The sequence below is a fragment of the Monodelphis domestica genome, chromosome X, assembly GCF_027887165.1.
Source record: "Monodelphis domestica isolate mMonDom1 chromosome X, mMonDom1.pri, whole genome shotgun sequence".
NCBI lineage: Eukaryota > Metazoa > Chordata > Mammalia > Didelphimorphia > Didelphidae > Monodelphis > Monodelphis domestica.
In genome coordinates this window covers 30,658,697-30,681,195 of record NC_077235.1, presented here as the reverse complement: position 1 = coordinate 30,681,195, position 22,499 = coordinate 30,658,697, and the positions used below count along the sequence as shown (strand labels likewise).

Sequence of the window (22,499 nt, the reverse complement as noted above, 5' to 3'; positions counted from 1 at the left end):
TCCTCCGCTCAGCTGCCAAGGTCATTTCTCTGAAATTGTACTCTCACTGCAATGAGCTCCAAAGGCTCCCTTTTGCATCCAGAGTCAAATATAAACCTCTCTGTTTGACATTCAAAGCCTTTTACAACTTGGCCACTTCCTACTCTTCTAGTCTTTTCCCACTTCACAGTCATCTTCCACACACTCTCCAATCCAGCCATAATGGGCCGTCTTGCTGTTCCTCCCATGGGTTGCTCCATTTCTCCTCTCTTCGCTATACCTCACTCCTGAACTGCTCACCTCTACCTCGGTTTCCCATGGGAAGCCCTCAATGCTACACTAGGTTCTTCAGCTTTTGTTGTGTAACTGACACCTTCTTCCTCCTCTGAATTATGGATTATGTTTTGAAATGCATAAAGACAAGATTATGAAGGAAACAAACCATATGGAAACATAGTTACCAAAAGATTTCAAAATCCAGGTTCACTGGGGCAGCTGGGTGGCTCAGTAGATGGAGACCCAGGCCTAGAAACAGGAGGTCCTGGGTTCAAATGTGACCTTAGATACTTCCTAGTTGTGTGACCCTGGGCGAGTCACTTAACCCCTACTGCCTAGCCCTAACCGCTCTTGGTCACTGCTTAGTATTGTTTGCAAGATGGAGGGGAAAAGTGTAAAAAAGAAAACAAACGAAAAACCAGGTTCATAGATCCCGGGTAAAGAAGCCAGAGTAAACAGAAAACACTCATGGAGGAAGAGCACTGAGGGTGATTGGGAGAGGCTTCTTGGCTTTCCCAGTTCTCCATAGTTTGGCTAGACTCAGTGCTCCTACAAGCCTTACTGCCCACTATTGGCTTTCATCTACTTTATCTTGCCAGAAAACCTGGAAGTGTCTCCCCAAAGCTTGGTTTATTTTCCCAAGCCATTTCTCCTCACTCAGCTCCTCTGACTGGGCCCCCAAATCATTGTCTTCCCCTAGGTTTGGCTTGAGGGCCACCTTACCCTTTATCTTCCCAAATTCCACCCCTCCTACATGAATGCACTGCTGAATATTCACCCCATCCTCACATTGTCTTCTATGTACTCCATTACTGAATAACATGTTTGTATAAGTGAATTGGTTACCCATAAAATGCAAAGACTAAGCAAGCCCCCATGTTTGACTCCCATATACTTGCCATACTTGGGCCTGTTGTTTGTTTTTTTATCCTAGAGGGAATAGGGAGCCATTGAAGCTTCTTGAGCAGAGGAGTGACATGGTGAGACCTATGCCATTTTTTCATCTCAGCTTCCTAGCAGCCCTGTAAAGTAGGGAGGGTAGGAGTTGTGATACTCATTGCAGAGAGGAAGAAGCCAAGGCTACATGGCAGAGCTGAGATTTGAATCCAGGTCTCCTAACTCTCAGTGGCTCCTCCAGTAACCTTTGGCAGATCTCAGCCCTTCCCTACCATATATGCCTTTCTTTCCCTCTCCTTGGTTTTATAATTTCATTTTCTCTTGCTCTTCTACTCAGTTATTTCTATCTCTCCTGTGGCACAGGCCTGGCATTGGTATTGCTGAGCCCCGATGAGGGCACCTGGAGTTGGAGAAAGTACTGACTCTCCCCTTCAGCATTTCAGAGGCCCACATAGACTGCAGAGTCTCGATGCCCAGCCAGCCATCCCTCCCTCATCCTCTTTTCCCTTTGCCAGAGTTACCTACCAAGTAGATCAAATGTGGTAACATGCCAAATGCTTTCAAAGTGCTACAGAAATGTTCCCTATTCTAACCCCGGGAGACACCTTCTGCAATTTGTAACCGTGGCGAAAACATAGCAGGCAGTACTGAGTGGCTGTAGGGAAGTCAGCAGAAAGTTTCCTGAGGACATCTCCTTCCCCTCCACCCTGGGGTGCTCTCTAAGCATCCCACTGTCCCTGGATAACACCGACAAATTCCTGCTCACCCACCTCCTGGCCAGTTATCACTGAAAGCAGAATTCACCCTCTAAAAGGGCTGCAGAAGAAGGGCAATCAATCAATGAATGGCCAGTTATTAAGGACCACTCTATGTTAGGCAGGTAGCTAGGTGGCACAGGAAATAAGAGTATTGGGCCTGGAGTTTAATTCAGTCTCAGATTCTCACTAGCTATATGACCTTGGTCAAGTCACTTTACCCTGCTGGCCTCAGTTTCCTCACCTGTAAAATGAGCTGGAAAAGGAAATGACAAACAATAGATGGGACAGCTGGGTGGCTCAGTGGATAAAGAACCAGGCCTGCAGACTAGAGATCCTGGCTTCAAATCTGGCCTCAGAAAATTCCTGGCTGTGTGACCCTGGGCAAGTCACTTAACCCCAATTGCCTAGCTCTTACCATTCTGCCTTTGATTCTAAGATGGAAGGTAACGTCTGGTGGAGGGGGGAACCCAGCAGCAACAAATGTATCAGACCCTGGGCTAAGCTCTTGAGATTCAGGAAGAGGCAAAAGACAGTCTCTGCCCTTAAGAGAGCAGTGGTACAGTGGTTAGAGCACTGGGCCAGGAGTCAGGAAAACCTGAGTTTAAATGGAGTCTCTCGGGCACTTTCTAGTGACTTTGGGCAAGTCACTAAAAGGATCCATTGGAGAAGGAAATGGCAAACCAATGCAGTATCCTGGACAAGCAAACCCCCAGGATAGCTACAGTCCCTGGCTGAATGAATGAACAACAAAGCCCTGGATGGGGAAAAGAACTCCCAACCAAATATCTAGCGAGCAAACTGGATACAGGTTCAATGGGAAACAACTGAAAAGAGAAGGCCTTGGAGTTAAGAGGGATTCAGGGAAAGCTTCCGGGAGGAGGTGGAATTCCAGTTGGAACTCAAAAAGAGCCAGGGAGCTAGCTCAGCTGCTGGAAATGAGGAGGGAGCAACAGAGCATTCCAGGCATGGGGGACAGCCAGCAAGAAAGGCAGAGCATGGGATGGAGTGTCGGGAGGCCAGTGTCCAACAGAGACAATCTACTGGCCTTGTCTTCTAAGGATCCAGCTGGGGGGTAATGAGAAACCCCCCCCTGGCTCACCAGTTGGGAGAGAAAAGGGTTGGGGGCGGGGAGAACCAAAATGCCTATTACTTTCAAAAAGGATTTTCCCTCTAGGAGTTCTTAAAGCAAGGATCTGGGTAGATTGTTTTCCTTTTAGATTACAGACTCCCAGAAGGTTGGGCAGACTTTATGCAAAGCAAAGGTAGAAGTCTAGGCTATGAACCAACATTGGTGTGGCCCTGTCTCTGTCCCAAAGGAACTTCTCATCTACTTTAAGTAAAGGTTGATTAAAATACCTACTAGGTGCCCGAGGTGAGAGAGAATGGCCAAAGCCAGTCTCTGTCGTCCAGGAGCTCCCAGGCTTCTGGGGGGAAGAGGACATGCAAACAATTTAGAGCCGGCTCTACATAGGATGAGTGGGAAAGGCTCAACAGCCTCTTTCACCCTAAATGAAACCCCTAATCGCACCCCTCCTCCCCAACGGGGAGTGCTCCCCTTAGGGGGTTTGGGAAGGTTCAGAAACTCCCAGCAGACTCCCCCTCTGCCTAGGGAGCACAGGATATTCCTGGGGTGGGGGAGGGCCAGGAAATGCTTCCCACAGCCTAGATCAAATGGGATCTCAGCTTAGCCTGGGAGGTTGGAGCGCTCCGGAGAGAAGAGATAAAGAAGATAAAGAGGTTCCCTAAATTGGTTTTTGGAAAAAGGAGGTGGGGGAGGGGAAGGGTGGTCTGGGCAATGTTGAATATTTATCATTCTTGTCAATACCTCTTGCCTATTAGTAATCTGAATCCTTAACTAAAGTCATCAGCCTCCAGGGCCTCAGGGGGGCATCAAGGTGATTTGGGATGAATGGGCTGGCTAGGGCCTCTGGGTCTCTCCATGGAGGACCAGCCAATCTGAGTACTGAGAGAGGCTCATCAGAAGGGCCTATGGGGAACCGAAATTGTTTTCAGACAAAACAACCCTCCAAGACAGTCTACTGAGGGCTGGGGGGCTGGGGGGCTGGGGAGGGGGAAGAGGGGGAGGACTGCCCTCTCTCTCCATCCGCAGAGGAAGGATGGTTCAAGTCTTGGGAGGCTGGATCCACAGAAGTAAATATTTTCATCCCTATAGGCTTTTAAATGCTGGTCGAGACACCCAGCTGGCCTGGGTGTCTGGAAGCCTTGGGTTCCAAATCAGCCCCTGGTCCAATCTTTAAACTAAGGATAATGCTGACCCTGCCCCAGAGGGTGCTGATTATTCAGTCCTCAGTTACCTCTTTTCAGAAAGGGATATCTTGTTTTTCTACCACCGACATTTCCCCCTGTATCCCTTCTCCTCCTCTCTCCCATGGTCCCCTAAGCTCTCTTATTTAATTGGGCATCTTTCTCTGATCTCTCTTGCCAGCTCCAGTCCCAACTTCCCAACCACATGTGTGTTTGACTCTTCTAGCAGGCAGTGTGACATCGATGATATAATACTAGTCTTAGGCGCCAGGGAGTCCTGGGTTCGGATCCCTTTAAGATTTTCTGTAGGTTTATTCTGTTGAGAGATTGGGCTCAAATTGGGTGATGGACACATGTTGGCTGGGTGACTCTGGGCAAATGACTTAAAGCAGTTCAAATCCCACCTTCTGCAGGAGGCGTTTCCCAGCTCCATCCTCCCTCCCAGGGAGATCACCTCCCATTCATGCATGCACACTTATTGGAATTTTGTCTCCTCCTTTCAAAGGCAGGCTCCTTGAGGGCAGGAACTGCTTTGGCCTTTGGCTCTGGATCCAGGACTTAGCATTTAGCCCCGAACTTACAGTGTGTCAAGATTACGAGACTGATAACTGTAGAAAAGCTTTCTGAAATATTGACTGGGAGAGAACACTGCTGGCAGCCTTGCCATGCTTCTAGTTTATTTCTTGTTGCTCACTTCTCCTGGGAACTTGCCCAGCCGTTGGCCCCACTAATGGGCTTTCTCCCATAAGGCCTTGTTGAGCCCTAGCTGGGGAAGGCATACTCTCCTTGGGGGAAACTGGGGTTTGCACCTTGTTTCACCCATTGCCCATAAGACCTGTTGACTGCTCACAGTTAAGTTTATAAACCTTTGGAGGGCTGTGCCAGCTCTGTGAATATCTCTCCAACCTAACTAGTCTAGGGTCTAGTAGGCTGCCCAGCACCAGGTGCTTCATTTCCAATCTTGGGGTTCCCTCAAGGCCAGGATTCCTTCCTTCCTTCCTTCCTCCCTTCCTCTTTTTCTCCCTCCCTTCCTCACTCCCTCCCTTCCTTCATCTCCGGGCTTCCTTTGAGTCAAAGCTAAGGCCCCCACATTGGGCAAGAAGCCTTCCTTAACCTAAGTGCCACTCCTGTGAGACAAGCCCCAATTGGTCCTGTTGGGCCCTAATTGTCTGCCTGCTGCCTCCCCCCTTGGACTGTGAGCTCCTTGAATCCCTTTTTCACATCAGTGGTGGTGGCATCCCAGTGCTTGGCACAGTGCCAGGCACACAGGGCCGCTTAATAAATGCTTGTCACTTTAGCAGGAGGGTCACATACCCGAGGTGTGGAGGAAAGAACCCCAACTTTGGCCCTGGGTTCCAATGTGGAGGCTGAACTCATGTCTTTTTGGAGTTCAGGGGCCGGCCTTTGTGGCCTCTTGAAGTCCCTGGCACCTCAGACCCTAAGAAGGGAAGGCAAAGGTGGTACTCCTAGGGTCCACTTCATGTCTCTGGGCTCGCACAGCCGAGGAAAGGCCCCTTCTTTCCCAGTTCTCCCTTACCTGGGCCGGGCTGGGGAGCGAGCAGGCCCAAGGGGTCCTTCGGGAGCAGGCGGAAGCCTCGAGCAACAGCGCCGTCTAGGTGGCAAGCGCAGCGACGCCCAGTGAGCAGGCCTGGGGCGCTCGGAGCCCCCAGGGAACAGGCGGCAGCAGCGCTGCCCACACCCTCCAGATCCCCGGGCCTGAGGACTCCGGCCAGGCCCCCGTTCTCAGGCCCTCTGCGGGGCCCGAGTTCCTAGCCCCCCCCCTCCGCCCCCGCCTCGCCCCAGGCGCCCGAGACGGGTCCTCCTCCTCCTCCTCCTCCTCCTCCTCCTGCCCGGCCCTCGCCAGCGGCGGCTGCAGCTGCTGCAGATAGGGTGTCAGGGAGCCGAGCACAGGAGAGAGCTAGGAAACACCTGTTTCCCTCATGAAAAAGGTGGAAGAAAAGCCCCCAACAGGCTTCTAGCCTCCTTGCGTAGATTCTGCTCTCCAGTGGCCTGTAAAAAACGCTGCCTGAAAACCAGGCCAGATCGTTTTTCAAAAAGATCACTTTCCTCCCCCGTATTCAGCAAAACGCCCCCAGCAAGGCTTCCCTCCTCCCTTCTGCCCCCTCCCCCGAGTCTAGGGGGGCTCCGGGGCATCCCCCAATCCCCATGCATTTGTCTTCTTTTTCCCCCGACTTTCCACCTGTGGGTACGGTGGGAAGGAAACAGGGGGCCTGGGCTTCAAAGCCTGGCTCCTACCACTTCCTACCAGGGTATGTCTTTTATTAAGCACCTACTACGTGCCTCGCTCGCACAAAGTGAAAGAGGCCCTGCTCTCTGGACATTCTCCGAAGTCACTGGCCCCCTCTGGGCCTCAGCTCTGTCCTCTGCCAAATAAGCCGCGACTTCAAAGCACAAGTATAGGGTTGGGGGAGGGAGGGGGGGCTGTTTCAGCCCGGGTCCAACTTCTCCCCTTGAAGCTCGGAGGGTCTAGGGGTGACTGTTCAAGCCAGGCTCAGGGTGCCTGGGAAGTCAGAGGGCAGACGGGGAGTTGGAACTGGGGACGTGCCCGGGGCACCAGGCGGAGGGGCACCTTGGCACACAGTCAGGCGCGCCATCAGACAATCAAGCGCAGCATCGCGCCCGGGTGCCTGGGGACGCCACCGGCCTCGGCGCGCGCGCGGGGCTCCGTTATTTCCTCAGCAGTTTCAGAAGAACTCGCCAAAAGCTGTTATGGCTCGCTGCAATGTGTAGCTTTTTCCTGCCGTTTTTTTTTTCAATAATAAAAGAGGGAGTGAAGCTCACTCACTCTCCACCCCCCTCTCCCAAAAAGAGCCAAATGGATCCGAGAAGGGGGGAAAAAAAAACCCCAAACCACGCACACCAATCTCGGAGGGGATGCCAGTGAGGTGTGGCTTGTATTTAAATACCCAATATGTCAATGTAAGGGGAGTGAGTGCGGATGTATATAAAGTGGCGTTCGCCTGCGATAGCCGGACACACCGAGGGATGAAAGGCAGCCCGAGATCAAGGCCCAGGGGCCCCGCCACTTTTGTTCCCAGCGCCGTGCAGCAGCCGTCCCAGCAGCGCGCTCCCCGCCGCCGTCGCCGCCGCTGAGCGAGCCGCCGAGCAGGTCCCCCGGCCGGCCAACGACTGGGGCCACCCGCCCGCCGGCCCAGAGGGAGGCCCGGAGACAGACATTCACAGACAGAGAGCCAGCGACAGAGGCTGGAGCCGGGGAAGCAGGGAGCCAGCCAAACCGCAGACCCGCAGCCTCGCAGCTCCGCAGCCCTGCCTGCTGCCCTCCGCCCCCTGCTCGCCCTCCGCGCCGCTGGCCAGAGAGCCGGCCAGGCAGCCCACGGCGCACACACCCGAGCGGAGCGCGCACACGCTCACACACTCGCTCCCTTCCTCGCTCCCACTCTCATTCCCACCCACCCGCCGCCCCCCCCCCCACGGTGGCCGGGGCCATGGCCGAGCTCGGGGGGGCCCTGGGAGCCTCGCTGGACTGGGACGTGCACGGCTTCTCGTCGGCCCTGGGGAGCATGCCCTTAGCCGACTCCCCGGGCTTCCTGACCGAGAGGCTGGGCCAGATCGAGGGCAAGCTGCAGCGCGGCTCGCCCACCGACTTCGCCCACCTCAAGGGGATCCTGCGGCGCAGACAGCTCTACTGCCGGACCGGCTTCCACCTGGAGATTTTCCCCAACGGAACGGTGCACGGCACCCGGCAGGACCACAGCCGCTTCGGTGAGAGCGGGGGAGCGGGACTGGGGGATGGGGGGGGGCGCGACAGCTACAGCCACGGCTGCGGCGGCGACGGGGCGGGCCAGGCCCCTGGCACAGCCGCCGTCTGGATGCCCTCTGGCTGCCCTCGAGGGTTAGCTAGTGGAGCGGAGCGTGAGAGTGCTTGGGGCCGGCCTGCCTGCGTTGGTTCGCGCGTGGGGAATTAGCTCCGAGGACTGCTGAGCGGCTGCCCTAGCGGGGCGGGGCGGGGCAGGCTGGCCCACGGCGTGGCCGCGGCCGACCTGCAGCCCTTCTGGGGCTTAGACTGAAGCAGGTGTAACCCCTGCTCCCTCCGCGGGCTCCTCCTCCTCCTCCGTCGGGGCGGGACTGCACCGGCCTGTCCGGGAGAGCCGCCGGCTAGAGTCCCGGGTGTCACCGCAGCCCCGGCCCGGGAGGTGCTTGCTCGATGCCGGGTAATCAATCGATCGAGCGATCGATCGCCCATTCTATCTGGGCCGGCTGCGGGAGGAGTCTCCCAGACCGGCGGATGGGAGAGTGTCGGATGGGCCGTCCCCCTCAGCCTTGGGGAGACTGCACTTTGTGGGAGGGAGGGGGAATGACCCGCAAGTCACTGGCTCGGTGGGAGTTTGCTCAGTCGGCCAGGCTCCGCTGCCCCAAGTTGGGGACCGAGCTGGAGCCTTAGGGTGGCAGGCAGGGTCTAGTTTCCACCTCGGGTCAGAGCCTCCAAATCCGGCCCATTTTCCGCTATCCCGGGCTTCCTCCCCTCCTGGCCTGGGTCTATGGCGATGGCAAGGACGGGCTCCTCCCCCTGGGCCTCTAGACACAGGTATCTCTCCTCTGCCGGGCACATGGGATGGCCCCACGGCTGCCCAGCTCATGGCAGCTTGTTCAAAGGGCACAGCCGCCTGTCTCACATACAGAACTAATTACACATTAATATAAACCATGTCCCAGGATGGAGATCATTAGGTCTCTAAACAAATGTGCTCACTCTCTAGCAATGTGGCCATTTTTATTTTCAATTTCCTATTCTCCCTAGTGCTAAGTCATTCCGCAGGTGCAGTGACAGCCAGCCCAATCCCCAGGCCCAGTAAGCCCTCTTTCCCTTCCTCCAGGAGGGCTTCGGAGGAGCCCCTAAAGCCCCGAGGAGATGCCCCTTCCTCCCCCCCAAGCCCATGCAAATTCGAGGCTCATCTTCCTGGCCTGCCTTCCCCTCTCCCTGCCCCCCCAATCCCGGGAAAGGAGGAAGGAGAGTAGGGCAGGGGTCTGAGGGCAGGGCCCAGCCTGGAAAATGGCTTTGGGGACAGGGCTGGCCTGCTCGGAGCAGGCAGGAACCCTAATGAGGCCTATGTCATCTTGGAAAAATGCATTCGGAGCTGAAGTAAGAGTAAGGTTGGGGGGGGGGTTCAGTTGAGGGCTGCAGGTGTCTGTATAAACTTTGAGCAGGTCCCTAAGGGGGAATGGGAGGGGGTGGGGCCCACTGCAGGTTGCTAGCTTGGCTGGCTCTCCCCACTTCTCCAGGGGAGGGAACCCTTCCACCTTTGCCCCCACAACTGGATTTTTTCCACAGAGAAGGAATGGCCTGAGGATTCTGGGGAGACGGAGAACTGAGCTAGAAACCCTTAGGCTGCCTGCCCTCCCAAACCAGAGGCCACCCAGAGTCCCCCAGGCCAAAGGAAAGCCCAGTAAACTGGCCCCCCAGCCCCAGCCCCAGCTTTCTTCCTTTTCACCTGCCAACTGAAAGGGAAAGGAGAGTGGGCTTTGGAATCCAGGTTCTCTCTGACTCCCTGGAGTGGCTCTGGGCCTCAGTCTCCCCATCCCTCCATGCGGAATTCCCCCAGGATCTCAAAGGTCCATTTGGGTTGGCTCCAAGGCTCGTAAAGGGGCCAGTAGCAGGGTTTTGCCTCCCCCTCTCCACCAGCTTACCTCTTGGCTCTTTTGACCAAAAAACCTCTGCCCCAGATCTACTCAGCATCACCTCTCCCGGCTCTCCCTCCTGACATTGGTGGATTTCCCATAAAGGAAATTGGAACAGTGCTCCAAGTTGTCTCGCGGCCACCTCCCCTGCCGACTTTCGGGCTAGCACAGTCCCAAGCCTTGCTCTAGCTCGCAGTGAGAGATGAGGGGGAGCTTGGGGTTGGGAGCCCTTCCCCCCACCCTACCCCGTTCCACCACCCCTCCTTTTGGAGTTAATCAGGCGGAGTATTCAATAAATCGAAACTTGAACATTCCATAAGTGTTTTAGCAGTCAACATTCCAGCAGAGTAAAGGAGACCAGACTGAAGATATAAAATATTATAGATTTCTGCTTTGGGGGAAGGGGTGTAGTCTCCAAAGGCCCCGTAAAGTAAATAGCTATTTGTTGTAATTGGAGAGCAGGGCCCCTGAGGATTACCGTGGAATCCGCGTGTTCAGAGAGAGCCCGGCTGAGCCCAAGCACAGCCCTGACTCCAAGTAATAACGTGTTGGCACGGGGGACTGTTTCCCCATCTGCATTCGGTAGCCAGGAGGATTGAAATCTCCGTCTGGTTGGCCAGCCGGCCAGTTCCACTCGGACCCCAACCTTCCCAGTGGGCACTTGGAGACTGGCTTGGCAGCTGGTGGGAGGGGGCGGGGGGGGGGGGGACAGTCTGGTCTCTGCCATTGGGGCACGGTGCCAGGAGCTGATGCGGAGCCCGGAGATGTTGGGGTTTGCCTATCAGACAGTGCCAACTTTCTGGCACCCAGAAAGAAATATCTGAGAATTGAGAAGATGGCGAACCATGATGCCCCAGCTCCTCCACTTAGTGCTTGCTTTTGACTCGCTTCTAGAGTGCTCAAAGCGGTCACTTGTTTTCACTACAGCAAGCCCTGAGCTAGGTGGTAGAAGTACCCTAATTCCCATTTCAATTTGGTCCAATCTACCCAGTACTTTCAATGCACCTACTGTGCGCCAAGTAGCACTGTGCTAGGCAACAAAACTGGAACAGTCCCTGCCCTGAGAAGCCCACTTTCTTCTCCTGGAGAGACAACATTTGCTCAGATAAGTAACTGCCAAATCGAGTAATTTGGGGGTGGGGGGAAAGCGCTAATGACCAAGGGGCTCACAAAAGACCTCAAGCTGAGCCTTGAAGGGAGGGAGCCTCCATTAGTGGAGAAGGTTGCTCTCTTGCTCAGTGGTTATGGCCACAATTAGCCGTAGCCACAGATAGATAGCTGTCTGTCTTTTGGATGTGAGGTTGTACCAAAAGGTCCACCGCTTGTCCTCCAAACATCCTTCCAAGCCAACAGTCTGGATCTGAAGGTCATTTTCCCTTTGGAAACTTCTTTGGCTAAGGTGTGATTTCCCCCCAAACTCCTATGCTTACTGGTGAACACATCAGCATGGATTATTTGTTGACCTGATCATCCGGTCATCCGGGTGAACCCAGAAGGAACAGACCAGAGGTCTAAGTTCTGATTCTGGAGGTACATAGATGAATGAGAAAGATCATAGTAGTTCAGTGTCACTGGACCAACCACTCAGTTTAAATATAAGAAAGCCCAGATTAGGTCCCACTGGGAGGAAGTAGTAGGATCTGGACTTGAATTCAGGTTCTCTAACTCTTTTCGTCTTTTAAACTTGATGCCTTTGGTTTGTGCATCAGCCGTTTCTAGACGGACTCCCCTCTCCCTGCCAAGCTGACCCCTCCCTTATATAAAAGAAAGTCATTTAAGCAAAATAGTTGCTACAGACATTGACTCTGACAATGTGTACAGACACCATATCCAGATCTCTTTCCACTTTAGTCTGCTGCAAATGCCCTGGACCTGGAGAGTGGCAGGCCTGGCTGTTGACAGGGAGTGCTGGAGATAAACTTTGCCCACTTAGCAACTTTGCCCTCTGACACCTACTTGCAGCTGAAGCTTCAGAAGGGGGGAAAGGGCTTATTCGCTCTGCATTCCTGTTGGTCAAGTGCCAGGAATGCTTGTCCCATCATCACATGCCCCTCAGCAGGCCCCCCCTTGGGTGTACTCCAGCTAAGAGGAAAAGTGGCAGACAGACATGGTGCCCAAAGACTGTCGGGCAGGGCAACTTCAGGAATAGGGAGAACAGGGACATAGAGGAAGACTTGTCTGAATCCCTCTGGGATTCATGTTAATATTGAACAGGAGTGGGGTCTGGGCTGGGAGAGGGGAGAGGAATGCTGGGTTTAGAGTCTGAGCGAGCATCCAAGCTCTGCTTTTTGCTGTGTGACCTTAAACAAGTCACTTAACTTCTGGTCCTAGGGTTCCTTTGTAAAATGAGGTTAGATTGCTAGACAACACACAGATACTCTTTATCTTAAAGCTAAGGGAAGCCTAGTTTTAAAAGCTGCAGAGGACCTTAGAGATCATTATCTAATCCATCCCAGCCCTTCATTCTACAGAGGAGGAAACAAGGGACCCAGAGAGGGCAAGTGACTTGCCCAGTGTCACCATAAGTAGGCGGTGAGTGTCCTAGTTAAGGTGTTGGCCATGCTCCACGGTAGCCCTCTTCTTCTTACAATGGGTTATGGGAGAGAGTAGTACCCTCTTGGCCCTCACCCTTAGAATACTGGAAGGTTTTGAGAAACATGCTGATACTCATTCCACAGCCTCCTTCTTGGCAGGCAGCAGAGGAATGGACTAGATGACCTCTGAAGGTTCCCAGGGATACGGAGGATTTCATAACCAATCAGCATAGCAGGGTCTGCCAAGTTCTTGGGAAATAAAAAGACTTAGAAATATGGACTGCCACATGTGATGCTTCGGATAAGCCTGTGGGTCAGGGTGTAGGCAACTGACCCATCCGTCTGAAAACTTTGCCCCCTCCCCATTTTTCCATTCCCATGCTCTCCCATCTTCCCGATCTCTCCACCTGTCCTTGCCTGGCTCTCCAATCTTGCCTCCCTAGCCGGTGTCAGCGGAAGCAGGGATGTTCATTCCTGAATCCCTGCTGCCCCCCACAAGAAGACAGCTCACAAATTACAAGCAAGCCCTATTAGCTCCTACTGTGCTGCTTTTACCTCTAAATTGGGAGATGGACTCTCCCAGGGCCCATTATTTTCTTCCAGGACACTTTGGCCAATTCTTGGGAGGGAAATGGCAGATGATGAGCTTGACCACTTACCAGTCTGGGCCCCAGCTTCCTGATGTCTAAAATGAGATAATGCTAGGTTCTGAGGGCCTTTCCAGCCTGATAATGGTCAATAGAAGCATTTATATTGCAGTTGAAGGTTTGCAAAGCACTTGACTCAGTCATCTTCATCCCAATAACCACTCGGTGCGGTGAAGTAATGCTGGTCTCCTTCCTCATTGATAGAGCAGGGAATCACACTGCTACTGGGTGACTGAGGCTCCATCTGAACCCTGATCTTCCTGACTCCTGCCTGGCAGCCTAACACTCTATGTTCTAGGATCCTTACTAGCCGGGACATTTTGTAGACTGTTTTCTGGTCCTTTATCTCTCTGACAAAAGAGTCTTTCTACTGCTTCTCCTCCCATGTGGCTCCCTTGCCCTTCGGGCAAAGCTTCTTCAGGTAATTCTTTGGCTCCCAGTCACCCAGAATCACTGAAAGAAGACGGATGCTAAAGAGATGACTCTTTGTTCTAGGAGAAGCTCCGGGGTCCTCAAAAGCCCTGCATTCTTTCCCAAGGGAAACCCAACGCCACACTCCTCCTCCTTCTCCTCCTCCTCCTCCTCCTCCTCCCCCCCCCTCCCCGTAAGCCCCTTATCGGTCCAAGACGTATGTGCCAATGGGCAGGCCGAGTTCTCCATTCAAGTATGTATCCGAATGTGCACAACAAGTAGCCGTCATCCGCTTGAGTGACCAAGAAGCTCGCTGGGGAGGCTTGGCAGTGTTTTGAGGCTTGAGGCATTAATTAGTGGAGTGTCCACTGAGCCTGAGCACCTCCCCACAACCCTTTTCCATCTGGGCTGTGTTGCATATCCTCCCTAACAGTACTGAGTACTTTTGGGGGAGGGCACCATTTGGAGCCTCGCTTATGCTAACAGAAGCAATGGGCGATCACACACAGTTGTTTGGTTGTGGCATCTTTCAAGAAACTTTGCCTGACTTTGAAAACACCCTGTTGGGAAAGAGCTTTTTTTTTTTTAACCCTCACCTTCCATCTTAGAATCAATACTATGTATTGGCTCCAAGGCAGAAGAACAGTAAGGGCTAGGCAATAGGGGTCAAGTGACTTGCCCAGGGTCACACATCTAAGAAGTGTCTGAGGCTTGATTTGAACCTAGGACCTCCTGTCTCTAGGTCTGACTCTCAATCTACTGAGCCACCCAGCTGCCCCCGGGGGGGAGAGCTTTTAAAAGTGGCATTTGAGGGGGACAGCTGGCTGGCTCAGTGGATTGAGTGCCAGGGAAGTTCTGGGTTCAAATGTGGCCTTAGATATTTCCAACCTGTGTGAGTGGGCAAATATTTACCCTCCATTGCCCAGCCCTTGTCAGTCTTCTGTCTTGAAACCAATATGGAGAAACTAGGGTTTTTTTTAAAGCAGCATTTGACCTGAAAGCCCATAATGAGCACAGTGGGACATGGGATTCTCGACAGGGATCTGGGCCCTTAGAGATCTGCCTTGCTGTAAAATGCCTTTGGTGCACACCTGTGTACCTCTTTCCTTATCCTCATTCATAAAGAATGCCTTCAATTGGGTTATTCATAGAGATTTCAGACAGTTGGGAAAGGAAGCATATGGGTTGCAAATTATTGATCATTGTTCCCATTTTGTAGATGGAGCAATTGAGTCTGGAGAGGCCTAGGGCCCTGTTGGAGGGTATGTAGAGTGGCTATGCCAGGACTCTTAGACCACTAGGCTCTTGAGTCACTCTCTCCCACCCCGCAGCCCAAGGCTGGCTCTGTCTTCCCTTGGCCATACCCATTGCCCTAAACAAAGATGGTTTGGTCATGTAACCTACCACAGTGTTTTGATAACAGAAAGGAGGAAAAACCAGGGAAGGGAGAAGAGCCAGAGTCCTTGTTTCCTCTAGGCATCAATCACTAATGGCTACCGTGTTCTCCCTTTTCCTTGTAGGAATCTTGGAATTTATCAGCCTGGCTGTGGGGTTGATCAGTATCCGGGGAGTAGACTCCGGCCTGTACCTAGGGATGAATGAGCGTGGCGAGCTGTATGGATCGGTAAGTTGAATATCCAACGTGCCTTCTGAGGCGAGGCTGGCTGGCAGGATTAGAAATCTTAGGGCTGGTGAATGAGGGGGACAATGATCCTGAAGACAAGGCAAGAGGATACCTTCTTAGCGGTTTGTTTGGGGCTTGGATTTTGACTTTCCGTTAGTGACTCGAGGCCACATCCTTTTGGGGGGAGGGGGTGAATGACTCCTTAAACCATCACCAAAAATACTTTTTGAGAATCCGTTTGGTAGCTGGATCTGGGTTGTTCCCAACCTCAGCTAAACTAGTGAAGAGGGTCCTCCGTCCTGGAAAATACCGATGCCTTTACTCTTCCCCTCGCCTTTTTTTCGAAACCCTTACTTTCTGTCTTAGTATTAATTCAAGGGCTAGGCAATTGGGGATTAAGTGACTTGGCGCAGGGTCACACAGCAAGGAAGTATCTGTGGCCAGATTGGAACCCAGGTCCTCCTGACTCCAGGCCTAGCTCTATCCACTGTGCCACCTAGCTGCCCTTCCTTTCCCCTATTCTCATCCTAGTGACCCGCCTGCCTGCCTAGACTGTGGTTGGTACCCCAGGCCTTTCCCAACCTTCTCTTCCCACCCATAGGAGATCAGAAGTTGAAGAGATCTTGTTTGGTGGACCCAGAGAGACCCAAGTGCCCTGGACAAGGTCACGTAGGCTGTAAAGGAAGGATTTCCAGCCCAGCTGGGATCCAAAGCTAGGCAGTGACGGGTGACTTCCCTCACTTCTCCATTGGAGCCACTTAGGGCTTTGCTCTGTGCTGAGTGACACTTCTCTTTATCTGCCAGACAAATCCATACTAGTGGGTGCTGATGGGTTAGTCCTTGCTGGCCTGCTTTTTACCCTTAACAGAAACCCTGAGGATAGATGATGACCTAAAGCAAAGGATTAACGTGAGAGTAAAGAGTTGGGTGCTGGGACAGCCTGGTCAGGAGAGATTTGGGGAAAAAGGGGAAAGTCACCCTAGGAAGGTGCTAGGAACTAGGAGACTCGGGTTCGAATCCCTGGCGTAGTTTACTAGCTGTGTAGCCCCATGGAAGTCACTTCAGTCTTTAAACCTCAGTTGCCCCATTTTCCCAATTAGAGGAAGGAACTGGATGCTGCTGTCTCCTGAGGTCCCTTCTGGCCTGGCCTATGACCTACCTTGAGGAATGGGCTGCCGGCTTGTACTGTGTACAGCCTGCTACCTCCTCTTCTTCCCACATGACTTCCTTTAGTTATGGGAACTATAAGCTGGCACCAAAACCTCCATTGCCAGAAGCAAGAAGGGGGTGATTCCTTTTCCCAGAGGCGAGCAGCCCAAGGGCAGGCGAGATGACAGGCAAGGCATATTGTGCCTGCACCTGGCCATCTCTAGCCTCTGCCCTCTGCTTGGCAATGGCTGGGAAGGCTCCCAGAGCTGCTGTCTCCTATGAGCCTCTGCTGGCCCTGAATAAGTCACTATCTGCCAAACAGCTAGTAGGTGAGATGTAATATCTCAGAGTCGGAAGGACCTTGGTGCAATTCCTGGCTGTGTTACCTTGGGCAAGTTACTCAACTAACTTCTTTCTGCCTCAGTTTCCTTTTCTGTGAAATGATGGGGTTGGAGTTTGACATCTCTAAATCTGATTCTATGATTTCACAGGGCTTTGGGCTAGGAGGACAGTCTGGGCCAGAGGGGGACAGGATGGGGGGGGGGCGGAGGGCAGGGAGTGGCCCAGAGGGCCATCAGCCAGGCACCAAGCAGGCTTTACAGTGACCGCTCAGGCTCACCTTTCTTTAAGGTCTGCTGAAGCACTCAGAAAAGGGTAGTGCAGGGTAGTACAAAAAGCAGAGCTGTCCCTTTTGCCCCTCTTATTAATGCCTTTTCCTTCTGTCTCTCACAACTAGAAAGATGTGGTAAGGAGGAAGGAAGAGAGTGGTGTGTATGGCAGGACACCCTGCCGGCTTATCCCAGAGCAAAGACAGTCAAAACTTTAAGAGCTATAAAAGATCTGAAGGCTCTTGCAGCCTCTTGTCTGGCCTCAGTGTCTTGTTTTATAAAATGGGAATTGTATCTAGGTTCTTTGGATCCAAGTCCAGTGGCCTTCCCATTATTGCAAACTGCAGAAAGAAGGAAAGCTATCAAAGACATCAAGAACAAAGCACGGGGAACTCTGGCCAACATAGCCAGCAGGCCCTTAGGGAGGTTGGCACTACCCGCTCAGGCACAAGGGCAGCTACTACCATAATTGTAGCTCATCCAGGCTCAGCAGAGAACCCACACCCCTTTGCTTGATGCCTCAGGCTAAGGGCACCAGCAGGGATGGTAGCAGGTTGGTTCTATATTTGGTTTGGCCTGGTACCAGTCCAGGCCAAGGCAATGCCAGTGGTTTGAAGAGGATGCAAAAAACACTGATTCATTTTACAGTCTGGTAAACCAGCCCTCACTAGATGTTGATGCCGCACTGGGCTAAGCACAGGAGGCATGTATACCCACATCCTTAATTCCTTTTCTGCTACTGTTTGCAGGTCAGGAGATCAAAAGACTACTGTGGATGCACTTTATCTAGATATAAATTCTTTAAACCCTCACCTTCTGTCTTAAGAGTCAATATTGTGTATTGGTTCCAAGGCAGAGGAGTAGTGAGGGCTAGGCAATGGGGGTGAAGTGACTTGCCCAGGGTCACACAGCTAGGAAGTGTCTGAGGCCAGATGTGAACCCAGGACCTCCCATCTCTAGGCCTGGTTCTCAATCCACTGAGCCACCCAGCTGCTCCCTATCTAGATATCTTAGCAAAGCATTTAACAAGTCTTTTGTGCTATGATTTTTGGACAAGATGGAATGATGTGAACTCTGATAATAGCTCTATGTCCTGGGGACTAGCCCTACCCGAACACAAGTCCATTAGAGTTCTGTGACTCTTGGGAAGGAGGTGCTTTTAACGCTTTTTCCCTCCAGTGACCTGAATGGAGACAGATGGCATGCTCTTCTAATCATTTACTCCAGCCCTCTTGTTTCACACATCAGTCCCCTGAAGGGTAAGGTGACTTGTCTACAACTGACTAAAAGAGCCAGGATTTGAGGCCAGCTTTCTTGACTCTTCTTAAGAGGTGGCCCCATGTAGTGTGTCAATTTCAAATAGAAATTGGGTCCACCCAACTGTACCTTGGTATCCCCTCAGACTGCATATTGACTTGGGAAGCCCCCCCCCGTGTTTATTTCCTTTTTTTAAAAATTAATACACCAAACACATTATCATCTGCTAGGAACTCCGCTACACTCTTCCCCTCTGGAGTGTCAGGCTGCGTGTTTGATGCCCAGGGTAGGGAATGGGGAGAGCTGGCCTCAGAAAAGGGAGCCCTGGGCCCAAGTCCCATTTCTCTGATACAGAAAGGCGAGTCACTTCAGGGTCTCAATCCTCCAGGCAACTCTTAAGTCTCTGCGTTGCTGAGAAGTGCCAGTCTGGCTTGGTAGAGGGATTCTCTTCATCCGGAGCTCTGCACTATCAAGGACATCGCTCGATTCCTTGCCCGAATCTTTCTCGCCTCCAAAATGCACTTCTCTAATTTTGGCCCGAAGCTGATGGTTATAGGGCTGCCTTTCCAGAAGAAATGGAGGTGGGTGATGGTCACCCCCATTTTGAGAAAAGGAGAGAGGTCATCTACTTAGTCCCACCTCCTCATTTTACAGATGAGGAAAACTGAGGCCCAGAGAGGGTAAGGAAGGGGCTAGACTAAAGCCAGCAGTCAAAAGCAGGTCAGCCTAGTTCAAGGTGTCCAGTGTGTTGCCTGCCCCCTTGGGTCACAGTGCATCAGAGAAAGGCGGGCAAGGCCTGGAGGCACCTCCCTAGCTAGTCGAGCTGGAAAGAAGGGCCCTCACCTTGCTGACCTAGATGCTTTCAGAGGCTTCCATTCTAGATTGGGAAAAATCCATTGTGAAGAGACGTTAGCTAAACTCCCCTCCTTTTGGACCCATTTCCCCGTTTAGCAAGAGGGGGCTGGACTAGATAATCCTTCAGGGTCCCTCCAGTTCTAACGCTCTGATCCTGTGACCAGCTTGGGCCCCTGCCATGCCAGATCCCTGTAATGCTGGTCCTGCTCGACCGCTCAGGGCAGGCCGCCTCCTCCCACTCCCACTTGGAGCAGGACATTTTTCCTTGACATCTGAGAGATAGGCCTGTCCCCAGCACTTGGTATCGCTGTCCCCTTGTGGAATGGCAGTCACTTCAAGGGTGAAAGGATAGGCCTGTTGTGGGAGACCCAGAGGCCTGCAGCCCCAAGCCACCAAAGCTGAGGTGCTTCCAAGGGGCCCCTTGTTGGGAGAGGTCACCTCCTGGGAGCCTTATATAGGTCTGAGGCCGTGCCACCTGGCAGCTCGAGTGCTTGCCTGGAATCACTCCCAGTATGGAGAACCAACCCAGAGAGCGGCCAATAGGGCAGCTACATCCTCAGCTGGATGGGGCTCGGGGTGAAGCTTTCACATCGGAGGACTGATTCAGAGCTGGCCAAAGGGACCTAAAAAACCATAGTATCCAACCTTATTTTATGCACAAGGAAGCGAGAGGCCAGACAAAGTGATTTGGTCAAGGTTCCTTCCTTTGGGTGGGCCTTTGGATTAGGCCGCTTCAGTGTGCCATGCCCAGCAGCACTGTGGGAAGTGCCTCCTGAGGCTTCCTGAGTTTCTCATGCTGCAGCTCATCTCAGGATTCTCTTTCTGCTCTTCTCTGTGTGATGAAGAATAACAGCTAGTTCCTCTCAGCTGTTTGGGCAGCTAGGTGGCACAGTTGAGAGTGTGCCAGGCCTGGAGTCAGGAAGACCTGGGTTCCAATCCAGCTTCAGACACTTCCTAGCTATGTGTCACTTTACCATGTCTGCCTTAGTTTACTCATCTGTAAAATGAACTGGTGAACCACTCCAGGATCTTTGCCAAGAAGATCCTAAATGGGAGCAGGAAGCGTTGGACACAACTGAAAAACAACAGCTCGACTTCAGATAGCCTTGGCTTTATTGGTAGAGTAGTTAAAGCCTAGCTAATCAAAGGCCATGAGGAATCCTACCCCTCCTGCCACACTCCCAACATCCTTTGAGTCAGTATCTCTCGACTCTTGCTTGCCAGTGGTTCACCGGGTGATAGATTTGGTTTGAGCTGAAAGGATTCTTCTAGAGTATTCCTTCATTTTCTAAATACGGAAAGGAAGGCCTGAGAAAGAAAAAAGACTTGCCCAGAGCAAGGAACAAAATCATGATTTGAACCCGGGTCTTCTACCCTTCTCTTCCTCCTGTTTCAAGGGTTTGTCTGGAATAGAAGCAGGTTCCTACACACAACCGACACATTCAGTGATTATTGCCTGTGGGATACCTTTTCCAGGAAACCTAGACCCAAGTTGGCCTGCCACCCCGGCCCTGTCCCCATGCCCATTACCTGGAGGAAATGGGGCTGCCTTTCAACTGAGGCTTAAGTTGTATTGTGTTCAACTGCATGACCTTGGTCATGTCAACTTCCCTGGAGCCTAGGTTTCCTCAATTAGAAACTGGAAATAATGACCCCTGGAGGAAAGTGGAAGGTGGAAGTCAGTGGAGACATGGGAATGACTTTTCCCCCTCAGATATTCTAAGCTTTTCTATCACTGACACTTTGGTGTGTACTGAGGGGGGAGGTTTTGGAAGGGTGGGGGAGGCTAAGATTCCCTGGGCTTTGGCAAAAGGGAGGAAGAGAGAAAGCAGGAGGGGAAGCAGTGAGAAAAGAAGCTGATGAGCCAAAGGCAAACTTAACTTGATTGGAGTTAAAGGTCAGTCCTCATTTCCTGCCCCTAAGCTTTTGCTCATGCTATTCTCCCTCTGGGAGTCTTTGTGAACAGGATCATCTAATTCTTGGTGTCTCCATGGCCTAGCACAGAGCAAACGTTTACTGTTTATTTGTTGCCCAAATGGCCATGGTAGCATGGGCGACCCTCAACCCCCGTCCCTCCATCCCTCATGGTTCTGCGGAGAAGAGGAAGTTCGTTTCCTCTCTCTGGAACATGGTGCATAGCTGGAATTTCTCTGGGCCATTTCCAAAGGCGTGTAATGGGGTCTGCCCTTTTTTCTCCCCCTCACAGAAGAAACTCACCAGAGAATGTGTTTTCCGGGAGCAGTTTGAAGAAAACTGGTACAATACCTACGCCTCCACCTTGTACAAGCATTCGGATTCCGAGCGCCAGTATTACGTGGCTCTGAACAAAGACGGCTCACCCCGGGAGGGATTCAGGACTAAGAGGCACCAGAAATTCACCCACTTCCTCCCCAGGCCTGTTGACTCCTCCAAGGTGCCCTCCATGTCCAGAGACCTCTTCCGCTATAGATGATGTGCCTGGCTTCTGTTTCCCCCTCCCCTCCCCACCAGCGCTGGGCCAGTTATGTCCTTGAGCTCTATACTCATAGCCTTTCAAGCCGTCCTTTTTAACAACTTCGATAACAGAAGCACTTAAGTTGAACTCAATCCAGCCGAGCCCTTGTTGTTGAAAGCGTATTTACAGGTTGCGTGATTTGGGGGAGGGTTGGCGGGGAGGGAGAGAGGGACGAGGGGGAGAAAGGGGGGTGGGGAGGAGACCTACACATCACCCCAGAGGTGGTGAAAGGGCCGTTGGGGGAAGAGGAGGTGGAGGGAGGGCAAGGGAGGGCCATGGAAGGGGGATGCATTTCCCATCACACAAACCACACCAACACCTTGACACCAAACACATGGAAGGACCCCAGAGATTGCTGCCAACCCCCAAAGCCCCGGGGAGCCAAGCACCCTGTATGTAGGGAGGAGAAGGAAGGAAGGAAGGAAGGAAGGAAGGAAGGAAGGAAGGAAGGAAGGAAGGAAGGAAGGAAGGAAGGAAGGAAGGAAGGAAAAATATGAAGACATCAGCAAGAACTGCAGAAGGGCAAAAATGTATTTATGCTATTTATTTTGTATATTTATTTATTTCACAATAATTTTATTTTTCAGAGAGATGTTATTCCTGGATTTTAGGCAGAAAGAATAAGGTCCTACCTACCGACATAGGAAATGGGTGGTTTTCCTGGCAATAAAGTGGGCTTTATAATGTGGATTGCTGGTGACCTCATTGATTGGCTCACTCTCTCCCAGGGGATCAGCTTCCCTTTCTTTTCCAACACCTTAACAGTGGTGTTGACTGGCCTGCTTAGAGGCAGGTGGCCCCGTTAGTTATTTGTTCTTCCTCGAGTGCTGCCTGAATACTCGGCAATGGCACTGGGTGACAACAGCTCTTCTTGCTGGCTTTCACTTCAGTAGGGAGACGGGCAGGCCATACCCACCGAGGACTCTTAGCACCCTTACGTTCCTGCTGGAGTTTCCTCACTGCCATAGTTAGACCACAGAACCAGTTACTTTTTCTGTCACTTCCCTACAGACTGGCTGTGTGACACCTTCAGGGATAATTAAGATCCTTGAGTCAAAAGGAAACTCATTTTACAGATCAGGAAACT

At 52.3% G+C, this 22,499-nt stretch overlaps 1 protein-coding gene across 1 annotated transcript; it reads left to right on the top strand.

The window, feature by feature from the left end:
- The first annotated feature begins 6,780 nt into the window (after positions 1-6,780).
- FGF16 (fibroblast growth factor 16) lies at positions 6,781-21,504 on the top strand. The gene is made up of 3 exons (XM_001363135.4): positions 6,781-7,919; positions 14,946-15,049; positions 21,125-21,504. The coding sequence occupies exons 1-3, from the start codon at positions 7,643-7,645 to the stop codon at positions 21,368-21,370; spliced, it is 627 nt and encodes a 208-aa protein (XP_001363172.2). The 5' UTR covers positions 6,781-7,642; the 3' UTR covers positions 21,371-21,504.
- The last annotated feature ends 995 nt before the right edge of the window (positions 21,505-22,499 follow it).

What these genes read in the sequence shown, in the direction of transcription:
- FGF16 (XM_001363135.4), top strand. Translation starts at nt 7,643, where the DNA reads ATGGCCGAGCTCGGGGGGGCCCTGGGAGCCTCGCTGGACTGGGACGTG. An exon ending in GCAGGACCACAGCCGCTTCG is followed by an intron (nt 7,920 to 14,945) that starts GTGAGAGCGGGG and finishes TTTTCCTTGTAG; the next exon opens with GAATCTTGGAATTTATCAGC. An exon ending in GTGGCGAGCTGTATGGATCG is followed by an intron (nt 15,050 to 21,124) that starts GTAAGTTGAATA and finishes TCCCCCTCACAG; the next exon opens with AAGAAACTCACCAGAGAATG.